Here is a 23,614-nt window from a genome sequence, read left to right as displayed (position 1 = left end):
TAGTTAATTCTAATTCTTAATTTTAATCTCAGAAGTATCTCGTTTGTACCTTTAATTTGATACCTAAATAAACCACAGGTCAGAATCACCACTAAGTATATCAAAGCGACCTTTGAGCAATGAAATGTTCCTCTGGGAATGAATTTATTTACATGCCTCCGCGTGCTAGGCAGCAGGGTCAGCCATAATAGATACTCATGATTCAGACTGGGTAATCCTGTTTCTCACTAGAGCAGCTGCAGCCAATAAAAAGTAAGTAAACAAATAGAGCTAAGCATTTGTGATGACCTCCTTGGCCTTTTATGACCATTATTATTATTATTATTATTATTATTATTATTGTTGTTGTTGTTGCTGCTGTTGTTATTATTATTGTTGTTGTTGTTGTTTTTGTTGCTGTTGTTATTATTATTATTATTGTTGTTGTTGTTGTTATTATTATTATTATTATTATTATTATTATTAGTCAGCTGTATATTATGTTAACTACTCACTAATAAGCATTTGGAACTGCCATAACATATTTCTCAAAATATCCCACTTAGCTACGGCTCTGGAACAACAGTTTTTAACAAGTTATTGTATACAGTATGTTCCTTAAAGAAACTAACCTGAGCACATGAAATCTTATGATGGATAAATCATTAAAAAAAACTCCATGACAAGAGATGGTCTGGGGGTTATAAGACAAGCCCAATGTTTTTTATTTATTAATTTTTATTTATTTATTTATTGATTAGTGTCTTTAACAGTTTCATTCAACCCGTTTTATATAGTAGATATTTTCGCATGTTAAAGGGAACTGATCTAGTCCTGATCTCAGATCAGAGGAAAGGCGAGGAAGACCACTTCTCCTGCAGCAGCTTTGGCTCCGCCCTCCGCGCACGTCATTGGCTAGCTTTTGAAGTATTCACTCCAAGCTCTTATCATTGGGCAGATTCTTACACAACTGCTTTCATAAACTCAGATGTGTGAGAAGTTGTGTTAAAAAGAGAGAGAGAGAGGAGAGAGAGAGAGACAGAAAAGAGAGTGAGAGAGAGAGAAAGAGAGAGCTGAGAGAGTTTTGTAGCACACAAGAGTGGTCCAGGAACTCCGCTGAGAATCGCTTCGGAGGAGATCCTTTAGCCAGCGACGTCTTGTTCATGTAGGTGTGTGAGCGCTTGGTGTGGGTGCATGGTGCGAGTGCTTGGTGTGGGTGCATGGTGCGAGTGCATGGTGTGAGTGCATGGTGCGAGTGCTTGGTGTGGGTGCATGGTGTGAGTGCATGGTGTGAGTGCTTGGTGTGAGTGCATGGTGTGAGTGCATGGTGTGGGTGCATGGTGTGAGTGCATGGTGTGAGTGCATGGTGCGGGCGCTTGGTGTGAGTGCTTGGTGCGAGCGCATGGTGCGAGTGCTTGGTGTGAGCGCATGCTCGTGGGCTCTGGGCATGTCACCTGTACAGAGTTTACCAGTGCACAGTCAGGATTCATGCCGCATGCATATTATCTCTAATAACACATCAGTAATTTACAGTAATGTCGGGTGTTTCGGAGGAAAACAGATGACGGGAGAAGTTTTTTTCTTAACTTGAAAGAATCGGGGTGAGACAGCGATCATTCTGTTGGTTGCTGGTTGTTTCCTGATCATTTTGAACTTTTCTGCGTGAAATATGCTTCATCTTTTGTTGTTGTTGTTGTTGTCCGATCTCTGATTTGCTTAGTGTGAAATGTCTGACATGACTGATGCAGAAGCTTGCGCTGTGAATGATCTGTATGCGACTTATAAGAGAACCAAGATTTATACTGAATCTGTGCTTTCAAGTCCATTCACAGCAAGTTTACTTGCTATGAGTGGACGTAATGTGTGGACTTGATGTGTGGACTTAAAGTGAGTGGACTTGCTTGTGAGTGGACGTAATGTGTGGACTTGATGTATGGACTTGCTGTGTGGACGTGCTGTGAGTGGACGTGCTGTGAGTGGACGTGCTGTGAGTGGACTTGCTTTGAGTGTACGTAATGTGTGGACTTGCCAGTGTGGACTTAAAGTAAGTGGACTTGCTGTGAGTGGACGTAATGTGTGGACTTGATGTGTGGACTTGCCAGAGTGGACTTAAAGTGAGTGGAAGTAATGTGTGGACTTGCTGTGAGTGGACGTAATGTGTGGACTTGCTGTGAGTGGACGTAATGTGTGGACTTGCTGTGAGTGGATGTAATGTGTGGACTTGCTGTGAGTGGACGTAATGTGTGGACTTGCTGTGAGTGGACGTAATGTGTGGACTTGCTGTGAGTGGATGTAATGTGTGGACTTGCTGTGAGTGGACGTAATGTGTGGACTTGCTGTGAGTGGACTTGCTGTATGGACTTGCTGTGTGGACGTGCTGTGAGTGGACTTGCTTTGAGTGGACATAATGTGTGGACTTGCTGTGACTGTGTGTACTTTAAGTCCTTCAGAGCAGAGAAGAGTCTCTGGTTCATAAAGTGATGCTGCAGCTCTCTGACGCAGTCATTTATGCTAAACTGTAATAGGCTGCCTGATGCAAAATGATAGCAAACTGTCATTGGCTGCATCCAGACCTGCATAATGTCCAAGGCTACTAAAATATTGCTACTTAATAAAAAGGTTAATATTTAGCTTTGCCATGCATAGACTCATCTTTTTCTTCATTTTCCCATGTCCCAATATGATAAAGTAGTACCTTAGACTTGTTTCTGACATGATTTATGTTATAAAAATGTCTCATTAGCCAACAGTCCAAATGAAAAGTTTATACTTTATAACCAGTAGTGCAGAACTCCTGCAGCCACTAATACAAGTTAGCATAATGCTTAAAGTTAACGCAGTGAGGCTTTTCAGTGTACACAGTGGTATTTGTATGTATAGATAATATGTCCATCAGTAATGCAGTATGAGTCTTGCATAGTCCACAACTGCAGTGTGATGCAGAGACACCATATGCCACCTCAAGACAAATAGCATGCGTAAGGACCCCTACACCTAGGGCTTGTCTTTTACTTGTCCTTACTGTCCTTTGCCGCTGTACAGTAATTTTATGTTGTAATAACTTGGCCTGTAATGCAGCTTGGCCTGTTTCCAATTCTGGCCAGAACACATTCTTCAGCAAATTACAGCAAAATACATTATACATAAGTGATGCCGTTTTAATCATCAGCATGACATTGCTTCTGTATTCAAACCCATTATTTAATATTTTAGGTTAAAGATAACATCAGTACCGGGTGTTGTTCTCTGTCCTTAGAATCACTGCATAATAGATAAAATGACAGATTCATTTTTCATTTAGCATTTCCTCTAACCTAATTCCCACTTCATTACCCACCATAATGGTTACACCTTTGTGTTTAACTAATCAGACACTTTCATTACATCTATTGTTATGTCTGAAACATAGAACTTTGTGCGCTTGTGTGTGCATGCTTTAAATGTTTTATTTAACAAGGGTACCTACGTCATGTTGAGGACTTTCATAATTTGGGGCTATCATAGTGTATTATATTTTTTGAAAAAAGCAGCTCTTTATACATCTTACCATCTTGTGAAATTTACTCTGCTCATTTCTTCTCACTCTTACACTTCTCCATCACACCTCCCTTTTCCTTCATGTAATTTCTTCACCATTGTTTCACCTCAGTTATGTACCATAGTGTTTACAGACATTTAGGGTTCAATGCCTAGTCTTTAAGCAGTACATCTTCTAAACCACTATTTAGTCAGCGTGATGAATTCACTCCTATACATCTTTTGACAGACCACAGAATCTAGTCCACTACTGCATTTATCCACAGACAGTCCAGTATTCAATTTGAAACACTCTCATTCAGTTGACCTCATCTACTGTAGACAGTTAAGTAGATGATCCAATGTCTTTGGATCTTTTTTTTTGGTCACATATGGATTTTTCTGTCCAAAATGTCTGCCTCATGTGCAGTGAGATTGCTTTTACTTTCAGGTCTTAATTTAGACCCGGTCTATCACCTGCCTTCACTCCCCTGATTTATGCTTTTGCCCTGTAAGTGCAGTGTTGACCAGGTAATTGCCTTTTAACACAGGAACACATTGAGACATCTTAAATTTAGCTGTCAGTGAATTGTGTTTCCTGTTGTGCTTTGTGGAGGCTTCCTCACACAGAGAAGTTTAAAGCTACATACTGTATAGCAGGCAAGCTAAGTGAGCATCAAGCATCTCCCCGTGTTTGGTTGTGTTGCTGCCACTTGGTTGGTGTATTACACTTTAAAAGCGTCATTTAATGCACTAGTCTGTGTTTAAGATTTAACATCTACTTGTTTGTTTAACCGTTTTGTGTAATCTGGTGTACTATTTAACATACTGTAAACTTATATAAGACGTAATTCACTGGACACAGATTTATGTTATCTTGTACTGAAAAATACCTTTTATGCATTTATGTCTTTTATTGATTTAAGGTTAAACATAAGATTTACATATAAGAAACATACAAATTACTGGTACCAGTAACAAGTAATAACAAGTTACCAGTTAATGGCTACCGTCCATGACAGATCATAAAAGAGTTAAGCCTAGCTAATAATTCAAAGAGCAAGGATTTTATCCAAGAAATTAAGAAAGTATTTGAAGTTGTGTAGTAAAAACTGTGGTATGGTAGATCTATGTAATATTATATAGAAAAACAAAAACAAATAAATTGGATCACATTTGGCATTTGATAAACTCTATAATACTAGTTAAATTTTAAAAGTGCTACTTTTAATTTAATATTTTGAAGATTGTAATATAATAGAAGTCAATTTAATGAATATCAAGAATTTCAGATTCCAGGACATGGCTCCTTATCCTAAAGAAAGTTCCTTTAACACTACTTACAAGATGGCACACCTGGTCAAAAAGGAAACACTAACACTATACGTGTGTTCAGCAGGTGACCATGTGTGTGTGGATGATAGCGGTAGCTCTCGGTATGGTGGGCCAGTGCTTGGCTCAGCGCTCGGAGCCCATGTTTGTAGCTGTCACTCAGAGTGTGCTGCCCCCTGACTATGAGAACAACCCCACTCAGCTGAATTATGGCATGGCGGTCACTGATGTGGATGGGGATGGGGACCTGGAAATATTTGTGGCTGGGTGAGTATTTTTGTTCTATGTCTGCGTCAGGATTTTAAAACCTACAAATGAAAAACGTGGTTTGGGACAATATATTTCATTTTCAAGTCAACAAATTTTAACTAAGCTTGATTGAAACTAGGTTTTGGTCAAAGCACGACAGATACTTAAGAAGGGGTTTAAGAAGATGAATTTAGTTAAAAAAAAAAAAAGTTTAAAAAAAAGGTTTGTGAATTATTTTGACTAACTCAGATGGATTTATGTTGAAATAATGGAGATAATTTGGTGGTATTCTCTCTTTTTTTGAAGATAAGCTACTTAACATGATTTTTGTAACATCGAAATCCTGCTATATTTGAGAGTGAGGTGTGCTGGAGCTAGCACACATGTCTGTTTGCAGGAATATACAATGACAATGTTTGTTTAGCAAAGTTTGATTTATATAAATTTAGATATTACCACATTAAGCTTGATAGCAGTGTTAATCTTCTTGAAAGATTAAGATGGAAAATGTTCATCAATGACTTTTTATTCCATGATGAAAACGAATGTATGCTAATGTTAAGATTTCATAGTTGGAGAAAGATGCTGTCATACAACCAACTCACTTATAACATTACAACCTTTTTGACTACTATATTAATTTATGAACTGGCCTAACGTTACCCGATGCCACCCCACAAAAGCACTGAAATTAATGTAATTTTATTAAGTGTATACAGTGTTAGAAATGCGCACATAACCTTAAAGAGCACAAAGCCTTATAAAGGAACTGCTGAATGTTAGAGAAACATTCACAGCCATATGATAATTTTAGAAGAACAGAATTTAGCTAACACACATCAGAGAAGAAGTCAGAGAAAGACTTTAGTAAGGCAGAATGGCAATGTGCATTTGTAAAACGATTTGGCGTTCCATTTAAGAAATAATTAAAATTTGAGAAATGAGGGGAGTTTGTGTTTTGGATACGTACTTATTAACACGTGTAATACATAACACGATGGGAAAACGTTAGAAAAAAGAATAAAACCTTTAGTTTTCATTAAATCTATACAGTTTAAGGTGGCCTAAAATGTTGCAGTTTTGATAAACTAAATATAGACGAAACTAACAATAACAAAATTTCTAAAATACAATTAACATTATTATAAATAAACACTGCTTGATGGTTGACACTCTCTTAAATCTTGTCCTTAACTAACAAAAGATAGAAAAGTATAACTGTAATTAAAATCCTAATAATAATGTTTCCACCTGCAGGTACAATGGCCCCAACCTGGTGCTGAAGTACGATAAAGTAAAGAAGAGATTAGTGAACATTGCCGTAGACAACCGCAGTTCGCCGTACTATGCGCTCAGAGACCGACAGGGGAATGCAATTGGAGTCACAGCATGTGACATAGATGGTGATGGGAGGGAGGAGATCTATGTTCTCAACTCCAATAACGCTTTCTCTGGTATGAACGTCCAAATAATTCTCATGGAGAGATCCAAACACACAACATGTGTGAAGGAAAATAGTTTACACTTTCATTCATACAATACAATATTCTGCTTTCCTTGACCAGGTCGAGCAACATACACTGATAAGCTCTTCAAGTTTCGCAACGGACGTTTTGAGGACCTTCTAAGTGATGAGATAAACGAACAGAGAGATGTGGCGAATCGAATGGCAGGTCGTTCCGTAGCTTGTGTGGATCGAAAGGTAACAGAATCAGAATTTCACCTGATGAGTCTCTCAGACATCCTCTCAGTTTGGCCCATTCCCTGCTAATCAGTTGCAGGATAACACAAGAATACAAACAAACAGCAAAAGCTATGGTTAAAGTCTTCTGAGAGTCAAATGGGGAGCTACGAAAAGCTTTACACCTCATTTCTATGAAACTTCTATGACATATTTCTATCTGACAGAGCTTCATGTTACAAGATAAGACCCTATATGAGAACTGCACATGAAAGATTATGCTATTCCATACAATCCGGAGCTAATCAGCAAAATTTGATAAATTGCTTATGGTGTAAATTATTTGGTTGATAGCCAAAGTACAATAAGCTGAACTGCATATTTCTGGCTTCCCCACTCTTCTCCACTGCCGTCAGCAATGAACGATGTCCACTTATCCTGTGAGGCAGCAACCGAGGGATTGAAATAGATTTTTTTGATTGCAGCTCCATTTGACTGAGCAATAAGAGGATGCTGTTCTGCGGCACTGCATAAATGATGTAGCACAGCTGGGTGAGGGTGTAAACTAAAGCAAAACACAAATGTGTTCAGTCTAGATCTAACTGAACTGTGGAAAAAACACGGCATCATTTACTAACAGCAAGGACCTCTTTAGAGATCCCCCAGAAGACTTTAATAAACATTTAATGTAGTGCTATAGATTATTAATCTTGTCTCTTTCAGAAGTTGCAGTCATACAAGGGCAATGGCAACGATTAGTACAATGAAATGCCAGTGAATGAGATACTATGTGCTAAAACTCATAGATGTCTTGACGTCTGGTCCTTTTTATCCATCGGCTAGATTCCCATCAAGATGCAGGACAATGAATACTGAAAAGCAATTTTTAAGAATGTGTCCTGTTTGACAGTGAAGTGCTGTCATTTGTCTCTAAAGGGTGGACAGGGAGATGTATTGACCTGCTCATGGAATGGAGATAGATTGGTTCTCACTCACTCCTATCTGCACGGGCCAGTAATTATCCATGTGCCTATGGCTGCTACTGGAACGCTTTCCAACAGAAGTAGGATACGTCAGAGGAAAAGAGTAGCTTTTACCCGCCACTGGCTTTTTCTTCAGCTAACTGCAGTATAACGAAGCACACAAACAAAAGTAATCTGTACTTGTGGCCTTGGTGAGGTGAAGGGACCCTTTAGGAACACCAGTGTGCAGTATTTAAAGGAACTGTCCACCCTGAAACCTGAAACACATTAAATATGTTTATATAGAAATATTTGTTGGTGGCATGGTGGGGTAAGGGTAGAGTTGCCCCTTCAGAGCTCCAGGGTCCCTGGTGTGATCCTGAGCTTATAGTACTGTCTGTGGAGTTTCTCATGATCTCCCTGTGTCTGCATGGGTTTCCTCTGGGTTCTCCAGTTTCCTCCCACCTCCAAAAAAACATTCTGATTGGTGGATTGGCTAAGTTACATTACACAGGAATGAATGTATTTTATTTTATTTAATAGTTAGCAGTTGTTTGCCAGTCTGATGTCACAGAGGGACATTTCTAGTGCAGCTCTATTAGCATTTAATAAGAGAATTTTTTTAACAAACATAAGAGACCATGGATGGGTTTAGCTGTTAGTACCTAAAAACAAAAGAGCAAGAGCTTCTCAAGCTCACTCACCATTTTCAGCCATAATCATACTAATGAGAAATTCATTGAAGAAGTGGATGTTCCAGAATACAGTGTGGCTATACAACATGGTTGAGGTGAGTTAGACATGGGTAACTAACTCGCCTCAGCTGGGAAGCGATCTATGTGATATCAAGCCTGATTAATTTGATCGAGGAACTCTGTTGGATTGAGCCAGAATACGAAGATGAGGAGGTGAAAAAATGAAATGGCAGCTGCACCTGTCCCTTTAGACAGAGCTAAAGTGAGGGCTAATTGCACTGGCTAAATGGCATTATGGGTAGTGTAGTGAAAATAGACCACCATGCTGATGAAAGAAATTTAAACCAAAAGCTCAACATTATTAACACTCTCCTGAGAAAAGAACAGAAAAGCTGTTTACCTGAAACTCAATTATAATGGAAGTGCCATTGTTGGGGCAAACAAGAAACATTTAAACATACATTTTTGTATTTTTCCATGAAGTCTTCAGTCAACAGAGTAATCAGTAGATTACTTTAAGCTCAATATCTGCATATTTCAACCTTTCAGAGATCAAGCTACTCTTTTGGGGGAAGAATTTGTTCTCAGGGGAAATCTTTTTTATTATATTTGACAGAATTCAACAAATGTCCCTTCTAGACTTCTATTTAGGTACTGAGTCACACTTTTATCCATTATGATTGCACATACACTATATACAGTAGGGCAGTTAATACAGCTGTATGCAAAAGTTTGGGCAACCCTGGCCAAAAACTTATTTATTGATTTTTACACAACAGCTAGTTTCAGTCCACTTATTTGATTGGACAAGTGGCATTCCAAGAGTGCTGATATTTAGTATAACAGCACTGGGACATTTCACTGTTTGAGTCACCTGCAACATAAAATTATAATTCTAGCAATAGATCATTAAACTGAAACCATTACTACACTTACTGTGGGCTGTCAGTCAGTCAGTCAGTCTGTGTGTTGCAACGCCTTATCCAGCTGTGACTTCTTTAGGAACTATTTTCATTACAGAAACACACACACACACACACACACACACATATATATATTAAATATTTTGTCTGAAATTTCAGTTACAGTATATTAATTTCTTGTTTATGGAACTGTTGTGTAAAGGCAGTGTCACACTTGCAATTGTGTTGTTGTAGTAAATATCACTGAACAGATTTAATGAAGTGAATATGCAGTGATATTCACTTCAGCAGCAGTCTTGCTTGTGCGATATTGCTTAATTGAAGTGAAAAAAGGTAACCACAATCTCTGCAGCAGACTATTTTTAAAAAATCTGCAAAATGCACAGTTACTTTAAATTTGATGAACTTGAAAAAGTAGAACAAAAGTAGTAATTGTGGCATGTGCAGAAGTTTGGACACCCTTCCACTTGTAAAGTCTCAGAACTTAATTAACTCTTTAAGCCTGAACTGACTCATTAAATCTCATTAGGCAGGTCAAAAATTGTCATTAGGAATTACTATTCCAGTAATAAATTCTCTGACTCTTCAAACCTTGTGCTAACACTTAACTACCATGGGCTTATCTAAGCAGCTGACTGAGGATCTGAAAATGAAGCTCATTGATGCCTACAAAGTAGAGGAAGACTATAAAAAGATATCAAAGCGCTCTTAGCTCGCAATTTGCACTGTCCAGAATGTCATTAAAAATGGCAGTTAAGGGGAACTGTGGAAGTCAAAGTAAGATCTGGGAGACCAAGAAAACGTACAGATAGAAATGCCTGTATGCTGGCATGGAAGAATAATCAGAAGTACACCTTACCTGCCACCTCATTACAAGACCGAATGTCTGATGTATGCAAGACAATGTCAAGAAGGCAGAGGCAATTCGGAATCAAGTACTATGGGCCGATGAAGTGAAAATGGAACTCTTTGGCCACAATCACTAACGATATGTTTGGAGAAAGAAGCAGCAGCATTTGAGGAAAAACACACCTTGCTAACTGTTAAGCATATGGGGAAATCTGTTGTGCGTTGGGGTTGTGTGCCAGCCAATGTCACAGAAAACATTGCACAGGTAGAAGGAAGATGGATTCCAGTAAAAATCAGCAAATTTTGGAAGGAAAGTGCCACAATCAGTCAAGAAACTGAAGCTGTTTGGCTTGTACAACAGGACAATGATCCAAAACACTTCAAAATCCGCCATGAACTGCTTCAAGAAATGAAGCTTTTGGAATGGCCCTCACAATCCCCTGAGCATTCTGCAAAGAAAAGTGGGTGAAAATTTATTAAACACGAGAAGAAAGACTCCTAGCTGGTTACAGAAAGCCTTTGAAAGCTGTGGTATCTGGCAAAAGGGGTGTTACTATTAATGTAGTAGGCTATCCAAACTTTTGCCTATTCCAAAATTCTTTTTTTCTTCCTTTTTTAAGTTCATTAAATCAGGTAATTGTGGATTAATATTTGCACAAAAAAAGTTAATTTTAAAAATAGTTTGCCACAGAGGTTTTTACTTCTTTTCACTTCAAAAATCAGCAAAGTATGTAATTTGGCCAGGGGTGCCCAAACTTTTGCATACAACCGTACACTCAGTTATTTTTAGTAACCAGTGAATATGAATGAATGAAGGGTCCCAGTGGATCTGGAACCTATCCCATGATCACTAAGCGCAAGACAGGAATACAGCCTGGATAATGTCTGCATAGTTCAACATTTCAGAGATAGGGTTACTTTCTTATGAAGTGAATTTGCAGTTATGTGTTAAACACAGCAATGCCTCAGTATCTAATCAGACATTTAATGCCATAAGAACTTAGGAGTTATCCAGTAAGGAGTTGGATAAAACTGCATGAGGAGAACTTTGGTAAGACATCCTTTTTATGTTTGCCTCATTCTATTAATATACAGTATAGTCATATATCTAAACCTTTTGACAGAATTCAGCAAATGCCCCTAGACATCCATTATAGACAAGTTTTGAGTAAACTAGTTTTCTTTTCTTTTCCGGTCAAAATGTTCATCTATGATGATTGCATATACTATAGACAGTAGTGGATTGATTATTAAATAGGGTTAAAAACTGCTAGAGTGGCTCCTGAGTGACACAACTTTATTGTCTCTCTATCTTCTCGAGTTTGAATACTGAAGATGCCACAGTTATTCATGGCCAGGAGTCCAAGAAAATATAATTGGCCTTGCTGGACAGGTAGGGTGGCATTACCCTGTTGAGCAGAGCGACAGTAGCCAGTTATGGCCGTCTGTCAGCTCATGTGTGTGGAAGAGGACTGTTAATGCTTTGTGTGCAGCTGCCCTGTGAGGTAGCATGAGCAGCAGTTCTAAAAGATGCGGTCGCTGGCTTTATGTGTTTTGAAGAAAGCACGTGCTAGCCCTCACCTCCCTACCTGGTAGCTGGCTCTTAAATTCCTGGTAATTAACAGTGACTAACATTGGGACAAAATAAAAAGCTAGAGTGTTCCTTCCAGAAAGTGAGTTGAAGGTACATCAGTGCAATACCAATCTGTATTTACTACATTTATTTGAATAAAAATAAAAATTATATCCATTAAGTAATTTTCAGAAAACTGAAACCAATGAGGCCTGTCATATTTATAGCATATAAAATATTCTCTTAACCCCCTTCTTGAGCTGTTTTCTTGACCTGAGTTGACATCTCAGAGTGCAGAGAGCAATGTAATGTGTTTGACATTTACATTCCTATGCCTCATTAAGACCGCAGAGACTAGGTAGTGGTATTTATATACTTATGCACACATTTCTTTAGTTCATCATTTCCCTGGTGTGGAGATGCAGGGATCGCTGGAGACTTTATTGAAACTGTGTGCGTAAGTTCATTTAGACGGCTCCTTCACTGAGTTCAGGCCCACAGGGACTCTGTCTGATAATGGAGTGTGAAATTAATATCCACGGGGTAGGTGCAGGAGAATGCAGAGAAGGCGAAGGAATGGGGTCCTCACACAAGAGAAATGAAGGCCTACAATCCAATGAAGTGGTAGTTAACATTTGGAGGCGCACGTACATGCTGCGTTTGGTATTATCATAATCACATGTTTTGTATTTGTGCAGAGATATGAATCACTTACAATGGTACATGCACAATAAATAATCTTCCTCTGTATTAGGGAACAGGGCTCTATGCAATCTACATTGCCAACTACGCCAGCGGGAATGTGGGGCCACATGCTCTGATTGAAATGGATGAGACCGCTAGCGACCTGTCCATGGGGATTATTGCGCTGTCTAATGTGGCAGAGCAGGCTGGAGTCAACAAGTTTACAGGTATAATGTTATATTGCTTTATATGTGGAAGAGAAATGGTTTATTACTAGAAACCCTTAAAAGCAGCTGGCTTTAGGGTCAGTGTGCTTAACCCTGTGGCTGATTTACACCAGAACCCAATGCTCATATCAGCTGTGAGTCATTGAGTTATGGAGAGTGTTTATTGGGTAAAGCAGCCCTAATAGAGAAAGAAGACGCATGTGAGGCACTGCTGCAGCAGCACAGTGGCAGCTTTTGGCCCACTCAGCTATTTGCTGTTCTGAAAGTCATAGGGAGGCACAAGGACGACAGAGCCATACTTCAACTCGGACTTGCTCAATGGGCCAAACATTCCATTAATCAGCACAGACTGTGAAGTGGACTTTGATCCTCTATTCAGCGCTGTTTCTGTGGAAGCACAGTTATGAAAGGTTGTGCACTGAGGCAGGGAGAACTAGAGTAGTGAATTATTCTGAAAGGTCATTTTGGATATATGATAAAGCCATGTTCAGTCTGTGTAACTAGAATCTTTTCTAATTTGCATGGGGTTGAAGCTCGGGTGCATTTTGGTCAAATAGGAATCTAAATATTTTGCTAAAGGACAGTGCAACCAAACGGATCATGTGAATTATCTAATTGAATGCATTGCAGAGGAAATGTTCACAGCATTTTAAAGATGTAAGCTTTAAACAATCAGAGTTTTAGCATTGCCTCTGGGGTACTAAAGTGAGCACTGCAGAGAGGGGCAATATGGCTGTAGAGAGTCTATAATGTGATTGTAGTTTGTGTCAGCAGAAACAGTGGCATGCCTGCATAGAGAAATGGGCTGGAAAAGCAGTAATGATTTGCACATTGCATATGGTAAATGTGGTTGTCCCTGCAATGAACTATAGGAGGACGTGGGGTTGTGGTGGGGCCCATACTCAGCCAGACCCTTCCTGATATATTCTGTGACAACGAGTACAGCCCCAACTTTCTGTTCCGCAACAACGGAGATGGGACGTTTACAGATGTGGCCGCGCAGACAGGTGAGCTTTACAAGGAATGTATTTGGACACCTGACCGTCACACCCATATATGCCCATTCCAAAACCATGGACATTAACATGGAGTTGGTCTCAACTTTGCTGCTATAACAGCCTCCACTCTTCTGGGAAGGCTTTCCACTAGATCTTGGAGCCTGACTGTGGGGATTTGTGCTCATTCACCCACAAGACCATTGGTGAGGTCAGGCATTGATGTCAAGTGCGAATGCCTGGAGCGCAGTCAGTGTTCCAGTTCATCCCAAAGGTGTTCAGTGGGGTTGAGATCAGGGCTCTGTGCAAGCCCCTCGAGTTCTTCCACATCAGCCTTGGCAAACCGTGGCTTTATGGACCTTGCATTGTGCACAGGAGCAATGTCATGATGAAATATGTTTGGACCCCTTAGTTCCAGTGAAGAGAAAATGTAACACTTTAGCATACAAGGACATCCTATTCAACTTCCAACAGTGTGCTTCCTACAGTTTGGGGAAGAACCACATATGGGTGTGATGGTCAGGTGTCCACATACTTTTGGCCATGTAGTGTATTTTTTGTCTTTAAGTATACAAGCACATCAACAGTGAAGACAATATTTTGTAGTAATTGTAAGATATACTTGTATATTTGTTGCAGGAGTTGAGGACCCAATGCAGCATGGCCGTGGGGTAGCTCTAGCAGATTTTAATCGGGATGGGAAGACAGACATTGTGTATGGCAACTGGAATGGGCCACATCGTCTATACCTGCAACTAAACAATAATCGCAAACAAAGATTCAAGGTGGGTTTGTTTAAATTTATACATTTATACATGCTTTTATCTAAATGACTTACACTTGAGACAGCATACATCTGAGCAGATGGATTAAGGTTCTTGCTCAATGAGCCAACCTGGACGGTGCTCACGACTATACCAGTTCAATAGCAGTTATTATTTAACTAACTAGTGCTATTTGGTTGCTTCTTTGAAGGCTCGCTTTACTTCAGTACATTAATTCGCTGTAAATTCAAAGCTAATGTTTCTGAGGAAAAAATGGTAGGTATAATCTGGTATTAGAAGTATTGGCTTATTTTGGCATAATAATTATATTAGTTTTGTTAATTATTTTACTGTTTCTCTGTGTACTGTAAATGTGATGCTTGGACAGTATAATTGAGCCTATATTTTCTTGTCCATTTATGAAATGACTTCAGTCACACATTGCAGAATTTTATGCACCATGACTCAGAATTTGTCTACAGCTTCTCCTTTTTGATTAGAGAATTCTGTTATTCATTTCCACTGAACAATTAACTCTGTGTCACTCTTCTTGAGGCAAACATAGTAAGATGTTAAAGAATGCATGATTTTATGATGGTTCCTGATTATGGCGCTCTGCAGATTGGAGCAGTGTTGATTATTCTAATGCTGGTGGAGAAAGTGTTGATGAGAGAGTGACTGCCGTCCTCAAACGTGACTGTGTCTGAGGCCTTTGCCATAACCACAGTGCAATTACACATACAATCAGAGGTCTACCTGATTACATCTGACTGATTAAAGTATTCAAATACAGTAGACTAAAATGAAAGATGTGTAGGATATCTTATCCAGATACACGTTAAATCATGCCTCTGACTCAGTTTGACTAAATTGTTCTAAATTATGCTGGATTCGTTTTGTTCTGATATAAATCCACTATATTCTAGGGTAGCCTTGATCTCTATCTGGAAGACTGACAAAGAAAATAAAATAATAAAATATGATAAAATCCATTTAGTTAATTCTGGTTTAGCTCGCAAGTTGTGCTTGTAGTGAAACTATTTTAATATCACTGCATTATCAATAATCAGTTAAATCACCACATGTTATACTGTATATTATTGCATACAAAGCAGCATATGTCTATGATAATAAAGCTATAATAATCCTCTGAGAATAAATTTATGAGTAACAGGGGAGTTCATAGTATTTGGGTTCATGCCAGAATCAATGACTCCTGTGCAGTGCAAAATAATTGTTTGTGCCTGTTTACCTGCCCAGGGACTGTAGATGGAAATTAGCTAGTAGCTAACTCTGGTGGTTGTCCATAGTCCCTGACTAAATATACTTAAAATGAACTAAACTAAACTAAACTAAACTAAAGGGCTTTTCATGCAATATTTATTTTCAAACATGAGTCATAAATCAACCTGATCTTTAAGTATAGTGCTGAACTGGAGCTTCGTGTGATTGTGGAACAGTATTGTGTGTCAACCTGCTGTGCTGATTTAGATGTTGTTGTCACTAGGGGTGATGTTTTTCTGGGCATTTAGATAAATGTCAGTGGGGAGCTGTTTTATAGGGGTCACATACTGGGTTAATGTCCTGTGGGAGCGCTTGTACAGAGACATCTGCAATGCACTGCTGGCTCTTGTGACCACTGCCATTTCTAATTAAGATGTTCTGTCACTTTGCTGAATTGCTAATTAAATCTGAAGTGACCTCAATCTGCACAGGCACTGCAAACTGCTTAAGTTCATAATTTTAAGGCACTATAATTTTAGACCAAACATGCACCCAGTATGCTTGCTTTATCATATGAGAGTGATGGTACCAAATAGCCAAAAGCGGATTGTAAGAAATGTTCACTTCTCTTTCGCTTTTGATTTTCCCCTTTCTCAGTTTGAGCCCTGTCCAAAGCTGTCCATCGCATCTTCTTTACCTAGGGAGGACAAGGTCATTCTAGGGTACTCTTCGAGCAGAGTTTATGAGCCCTATAATTAAAATGAGGGGTAAATACTTGAGGGAGTGCAGTGCTCTATAACTCTTCATGGACTTATTGCTGCACCACTGAACCAAGGAGATATCAGTTACTTCCTCCTGCTCTTACTTCCTGCTGCTGCAGGTCTTTGAGCTGCCTGATTTACCTCGAGGTCTGCCTTCTGTGTCAAACATACAAGACACCAGACATTAATTATTTACTTATCTAGATGAATTACAGTTGAACTGTCTGCATGTGCCTTTCTCAATATTTGTCTTTACTGTAAATTTTCTTCTTTCACAGTGAATTTAGGAAAGTGTGATAAAGGGGTGTGTGTGTGTGTGTGTGTGTGTGTATGTATGAGTGCAAGCGATACTGATACCCTTGTGTTGCAGGACATCGCTTCCCAGAAGTTTTCCATGCCATCTCCTGTGCGCACAGTCATTGCAGCAGACTTCGACAGTGACAATGAGCTGGAGGTCTTTTTCAACAACATTGCATATAGAGGATCATCAGCCAACAGACTGTTTAGGTAAACCAAGAGGACTTCAATTCATCTAACAACTGACATAAAAATGAATCTCAGTCAGAAAAGAGACTGAACACAAAATTATTTAAGGCCAGAAAAAAACCCTTAAATCTTATTGTGGATTTGTGAGTAGGCCAAGACAGGACAGTTTTCAAAAAATGCCCAACAGTTAAGCAAAATACACCTTTTTCTAACCTGAAAAGCTACATGATGGATAATTAGGGTCCAACCCCCCACCCCTTCCTTGCTGGGCCCCCTATACAAACCTCCCATAAAGTTAATTTGAACCAAGGTGAAGAAAATGTCAGAGCCTGCAGGTGCCTTGCTACATATCCTCTGATTTCTGAAATCTCAACGAGCAGTTATCTTATTTTAATCAAGCAATTACACATTATCTTAATTAATTTTATTACTCAAAATTACTCAAAATTTGGCATAAAATACATCTGTTTTCTAGCTTGAATAAATGAATCAGCACGCAAGGTACAAGGACACCTTCAAGTGAGACCTGTTATGTAGCACTGAGCCAGAAACAGAAAGCATAAAGACAGTAACTATCTCTATATCACTGTGATGTAGACACACTCAATACACTCTAGAGCTCAGTTTGTAGTAAAAGTAAGGTGCATGTAACTGCTAACTGCATTTACAGGGTGTCCCGAAGAGAAAATTCAGATCCACATATAGAGGAGCTGAACATTGGAGAAGCAGCTGAGCCAGAAGGGAGGGGAACAGGTATCTGCCTATAATTATAATAAAATGGTGTAATTTTATGCAAATGCAAACAACCACATTATTTGGTATTTTGTAGTATAAAACTCTTTCAGGTTAAACTTCAGGTTAATGTCCTATAACCTGAAAATTCAGCAAGCATAAATATGTGACCTTTCTTTACCAGTGGGTGGCATCAGAGCTCTACTGTGCTGTGTTTTTGCTGTCTTGCCAAGCATGTCCATTTATAAGCATGAGGTATATATTCAGTTACAGTGAAGATAATCACTTATCATTAAGTCTTGATTACTTAGCGTAAGGTCATTTTGTTAATTTAAAACTAAACTTCAGGGTATTTTATGATGAAGAGACTCCTTATGTTATATCTCCATATGTTTCTGATTTATTAAGCATGTCATGTATAGAAAAAAAGGCTGATTTCATGACTTGGCACTATCAACTGTGTTGCATCTGACATCTATATTTGTCTTGTAGGAGCTGCTGTGACTGATTTTGATGGAGATGGACAGTTAGATCTGCTGGTAACACATGGCGAGAGTGCAGCTCAGCCTATCTCTGTGTACCGAGTGAACCAGGTGAGCATCTGATTTCCACTTGCTTATGAAACAACTGAAAAATACAGGAAAATGCATTCTTGTCTGAAAATTGTGTTTTCATTCAAATGTGAAAGGAAAGCATTATTTGTGAAATTGCTGTGTATTTTGTTGTCTAATTACTAGTTAAATTAGCCATTTCATTTAATCAGCCATTAGTAAATCCATTTTGTAAATCCACCATTTAAACAACAATAAACACCATTAATGTAGCTGCTGCTACATGGAATTTATTTTAGAGGTTTTCTCTCAGTCGTCTCATGCTGTTGATTGCTCCTTACAGGGATCATCTAACAGATGGCTCCGTGTGATTCCACGAACTCAGTTTGGGGCTTTCGCTCGGGGGGCCAAAGTGGTGGTCTACACTAAAAGAAATGGCGTTCACACACGTATCATCGATGGAGGCTCTGGATACCTGTGTGAAATGGAACCTGTAGCTCACTTTGGACTTGGTATGTGCTATATTTCTATTTAACTTCTAGCCAGCATACAAAACACTCTCACAGTTTTAGTTTCCTAACAACAAGATTCAGAGCAGCTTAACAGAATCCCTAGGTTTTGCTGTTAATTTAGACAAATGTGTTGACTACATGAGTACAAGATTGGACTATTCATTAAAAATATTTTCTAGTGAATGGCATTAATAACAACCATGACTATAAGAAGATCCAAAGCCGGCTGAATCAAATATTAGATATAAACAACTAACATTAGAATCAATACAATAAATAAATAGAAATCACATTATACTTCATAAAATCTGACAGCTCTACTATTAAAACATGTATAATTTCAGTTAATTTCAGCAAATAAGAGTCAATACACAGTGAAGCAACGTGTGCTTTGCTTGATTCCGCTATGATTCCTGTTTCATGAGGGTGCATATGTCAAGTGTGTTCATGCAGCGGTAACATAATCCATGTGAAAGCTGGCATTTTTAATATCCTCACTGATTAGAAGTCTGTGATGAGACGCTGGTGTACAGGTGCAGAAGCCGGTGGTCAGCGCAGGAACGTGCTCCCTCTCCATGGCTCAGTTACGGATGCTCTGTCGAGCGTGGCTTCAGCTACTCATCAGGGAGCCATCAGCCAGATTTGTAGCAGTGGTAGGAAGCCAGTTGGAAGCTCTGAACTTTCTAAATATGCTGTGAAAATCAAAATTCTCTCCTTTAGTGGTCAAATGATCACCCAGAGGGCCTGTAAATATGTGCGTACCTGGTGTTGGGTACAGCCACGCTTGCATATTTGGTGCTGGAGGGTGGATCTGTGGAGCAGCAGCTAAAAGATTGTAAATCTCGAGATCTGAAGGACTACTAATTCCTTGTTCTTGGAATAGCTGTTGGAGCACTTGATTGTTAGCCATAAAGGTTCAGTTTGCAGCTCCCACAGAGCCGAAGATTACATTACCCCAAAATTCAGTAATGTACATTGCTCCATACATTCTCTGTTGGCTAAAAATGGGCCTCAAGAAACCTTCACTGCTGACTCATCATTCAATTCTAGCACAAAATTCAGTGTGATGACTTTTACCTCATAAGAGCTACATGCAGATTATTTAAGCATAACAGTTTCTTGCAGAGCAATCATGAGCCTCAGCAGGTGAAATGTCCGATGTTTTCTCCCAAGGGGCACCTGGAGAAGCAGACTGGGTCCTGGCAGGAGCCCCTGCGGATCTGTTTACCTAAGAAATGTTGCTTTAATTAAAGACTGGCAAGGCACTCAAAGCATCTCTCCATGCTTGACTAAAGAGCGGAATGGAAGGAAATGGGAGCTGCTTGCAGTGGAGCTCTTCTTCCCCGTTTCTTCCCATATCTGTCCCTTTGAAGTTCTGCAGTCTTCATCTGCCATGTTTTGCTTCTTTTGCATGGTCTCTGCGATGATCACCATGTCCTGCACATTGCCATACCAACTGTTGTCGTAACTGTAGCCAGGCTCAGGTTGTGGCACTGCCAGCAGATGGGTGGTGTACAGTGGGAATTTGGATGGGATGACACTGGCTAAATATAGGGGTTTTAGGATGTTACTTTGTGAAAGCTGCCTAAAAGCATTAATATAGAAAATTCATGGTGTTCAGGCATTAAGCACAGTATGCAACACAATTACCTTAGTTCTAATCTGGTGGTTGAGCATTTCTGTGGAACATTGCCTGCTATACCACTAGCTCCCAAACTCCTAATCCTGTCTTGTATGATGTTAGTCATGAGACTTTCACTAACTGTATCAAATCAGACAAGTTTAGTCCATACTGCACACAGCTGCAGTGCTGCACATTCTTGTGCATTTGTTAAGAGCTTGCAACCCTTGTGCCAAACCCAAGCCTGCTCCAACCTGGCTTTTGCCAAAAAGCTTCTTGGGAGGCCTTTTCTCCTGAGTGGAATTTTTCCATTGAGAGCTGTGCTTAAAGAGAAGAAATCATTCATTGTGTCTCCTAACTCTGAGGGGAGGTTACAAAGGCAGACTGTTCTCTAAGTGCTGAGAGGCTTTTTGCTTCCCTGCCATGTACTTCGCCAACAGGGAAAGACGTGGCCACCAATGTGGAGGTGTACTGGCCAGATGGACGCTCTGTGGCCAGACCATTGGAGCTCAATGACCTGAACATGGTTATGGAGATCAACTATCCAACATCTGAGGAGGAAGTGACCCCAGCAGTCGAGATTGAGGTGTGGGCAGTGCTTTGTTGTCTCTTATTATTTTTTAAATGGTTAATCCTCTGTATACTTATTAGTCTTTAGTAATATAAATGATTTTTACGAAACCATGACTTCCATTCAAATAATTATGGACGCTCCTGATGTAGACTAAAATTACCTTTTCATTTTCTATTTACAATCTCTTTATTAAACCTATTTATTCCATCTTGTTGCTCCCAGATCAAAATGAACCAAACATTTAGAGATGAGTTTTGAAATATTTGTTCATACTGATTAGATAAATTGAGCCAGGTACAAAAAAATTAGGTAATTTTTTTTATATTGCTCCACTTTAATTGAGACTTTAAAATAAGTCGTTTTAGTACCTTCATGTTGTTACCTTTCTGCATCTTTTGCAGTGTGGACATGGATTTTTTGTTAATGAAAATGGCCGATGCACTGGTAAGATTCATAGCCTTTACAGATTGTTGTTCAGTGTCACTGTATCCCCTCAAACTGTGCTGTCATCTGTCACTTGATTGTTGCAAATCCCCCACATGCAATCCTTCATTCCACTGCCTTGTAACTCCCAGATCAGGATGAGTGTACACAGTTTCCCTCTGTGTGTCCCCGTGAGCGTCCTGTCTGTACCAATACATATGGGAGCTTCAAGTGCCGCTCAAAGAAGAAGTGTAACCAGGGATATGAATCCAATGATGAGGGATCAGCCTGTGTGGGTGAGTAGGAAACTGCTGACTAGGGATTAATAAAGGAAAGAACTGTCATGAGGCCTTCCAACTGTCATGCTGCTTTATGCTTTCATGAACTGCATCATTTTTAAACCCAAGACTGTGGCACATTTATGGCCAAATATGACTGCCTACAGCTTTCCCATGATGCTCTTTTCTATTGTTGCTTTATAGCTTCCAATTTTTTCTTTCCTTTCTCTCTGTGCTGTCATACGTTTTCAGATCTTCCCTAAAATGTCATTATATTAAAATCACTTGCATAAATGTGGATGAGTTCTCTCTGTGATTTCTGCCTGCAGCTCAAGTAGCATACTTTGAGGAAAACAGATCTTCTGCTTTCAAACAGTGGCCTTCTCACTTCTGGTTACTGTCTCTAACTCTGCTCGCTCTGCTCACTATCTGACCTGCCGATGGCTCCCTTCTTCCTTGTCATCATCACTCCTCCTCTGCAGTGCATTCTTTTCTCCTGTGTATTGGGAGTCAACTGTAAATTGAACTCTCTGTGGACTCCAACTCTTACCGTGTCCCCTGCTGTGTCTCATTTTCTGCTCTAACACTAGAATAGACACTCTGCATGCCCACAGGAACTTACAGGAGTTTTAAAGAAGAAAACATTTTGAAAAGAGTTTCAAGGAAAAAAAAAGATTCGACACATCAAGCTGTTGAGAAATAAGAAAGGCATCACATGGCTGATGAAACAATGAAGTCTCACCAAATTGTGTGCTGTAAATTTCATCTAAAGACCTGGATATAATTTTATATTAGTGTGAATATAAAATGGTAATATGAAAATATATTCAAGTTCACAGGTTGTTCCTTGGGTGTGGGTTATAGATTATTTGCAGTTTAATATTTAATAAAAATGGATCAACAACCAAATTACTGGTGTTAATTCTATGAAATCTACACCAAGGATGCCATTTGCCTTTGCGAGGTATTTTATTTGTTGACATATTTGCAAATATTATTTTTTTATTTTATATTTTAAATATTTATTTCTTATATTTTTATTGTTATTTTATTGAATAAAAATGAAATGAAGTCTCCCCAAATTATTTGCTGTAGACTTTTCATCTAAAGGTGTGGATATGATAAAGTGATTTTATTTTACTGTGAATATAAATTGCTAATATGAAACATATTAAAAGTCACTGATTGTTCCTTGGATATGGGTTGTAGATTGTCTGTAGTTTAATATTTAATAAAATGGATCAACAACCAAATTCCTGGTGTTGATTCTATGAAATCTAAATCAGGCATGCCATTTGGTTTTGCAAGCTGTTTTATATGTTGACTTTTAGTTCACAAATTAAATTATTATTATTATTATTATTATTATTATTAGGGGTCCAATTAGGGGGATCCAATTATTAGGAGGTAACCCTATCGGAATTGTTAGGATTCTTCTTCTTCTTCTGATTCTTTGCTAAATCAGCCAAAACCGTAAGTCATAGAAACACCAGACTTTGTCGTATGGTGCAGAATTATCATGCTACTCAGGGAAGAAAAGGGACCAGCATCAGACTAATGATGGAGCTATAGCGCAAGTGTTTATGTTTAGTCCTATATCTCGAGGGCCATAAGTCGTACGCTCAGAATTCTTTTTTCTCTTATATAGACCCCGTCCACTAATTTGTCCACTAATCTGCCATGATGAATGTTATGCTAATTTGCATAATATGTAAAACCTACTTTTGTGAACTAGTCCTAGGGTTTTTCTTGACTGATATTCACAAACCTGGTGTCAATTTATTCAGGAGAACCTCAGTAATTATCAAAAACATGCTGATATTTGTAAACAAAATGGCCACCACATGTCAATCAACTCTAACAAGGCAGAGCATAATTTACTCAGACAGCTGTAACTCATGAATGCTTGTGTGCATCCCGACGAAACTTGAAAGACGTATAGAGGACAAGGTTCTGAGGTCAGGTGCAAAGTTTGGGTTGTGGTCATGCATAGGGGGTGGAGCTAAGTTCAGATAACTCTTTC

General features: G+C 39.0%; 1 protein-coding gene across 3 annotated transcripts; it reads left to right on the top strand.

Moving 5' to 3' along the window:
• Nucleotides 1–991: 991 nt before the first annotated feature.
• Nucleotides 992–22,882, top strand: crtac1b (cartilage acidic protein 1b). Of its 3 annotated transcripts, none has more exons than XM_026933067.3 (15): nucleotides 992–1,144; nucleotides 4,895–5,094; nucleotides 6,334–6,530; nucleotides 6,642–6,778; nucleotides 12,514–12,670; nucleotides 13,543–13,677; nucleotides 14,305–14,450; nucleotides 16,785–16,921; nucleotides 17,571–17,653; nucleotides 18,125–18,225; nucleotides 18,527–18,695; nucleotides 20,757–20,902; nucleotides 21,292–21,334; nucleotides 21,466–21,609; nucleotides 22,182–22,882. In XM_026933067.3, the coding sequence occupies exons 2-15, from the start codon at nucleotides 4,901–4,903 to the stop codon at nucleotides 22,184–22,186; spliced, it is 1,794 nt and encodes a 597-aa protein (XP_026788868.2). In that variant the 5' UTR covers nucleotides 992–1,144; nucleotides 4,895–4,900; the 3' UTR covers nucleotides 22,187–22,882. The 3 variants fall into 3 exon arrangements, with proteins under 3 accessions (XP_026788868.2, XP_026788853.2, XP_026788861.2); XM_026933052.3 differs by having other exon boundaries at nucleotides 21,921–22,876; XM_026933060.3 differs by having other exon boundaries at nucleotides 994–1,144; nucleotides 4,892–5,094; nucleotides 21,921–22,878.
• The last annotated feature ends 732 nt before the right edge of the window (nucleotides 22,883–23,614 follow it).

Source organism: Pangasianodon hypophthalmus, chromosome 3 (genome assembly GCF_027358585.1).
Source record: "Pangasianodon hypophthalmus isolate fPanHyp1 chromosome 3, fPanHyp1.pri, whole genome shotgun sequence".
NCBI lineage: Eukaryota > Metazoa > Chordata > Actinopteri > Siluriformes > Pangasiidae > Pangasianodon > Pangasianodon hypophthalmus.
This window is presented reverse-complemented; position numbering and strand designations above follow the sequence as displayed.

Coding starts and splice junctions, on each gene's coding strand:
- crtac1b (XM_026933060.3), top strand. CDS start 4,901: ATGTGTGTGTGGATGATAGCGGTAGCTCTCGGTATGGTGGGCCAGTGC. Junction 12,671..13,542: donor TGGAGTCAACAAGTTTACAG/GTATAATGTTAT, acceptor AATGAACTATAG/GAGGACGTGGGGTTGTGGTG. Junction 16,922..17,570: donor TCAGCCAACAGACTGTTTAG/GTAAACCAAGAG, acceptor CTGCATTTACAG/GGTGTCCCGAAGAGAAAATT.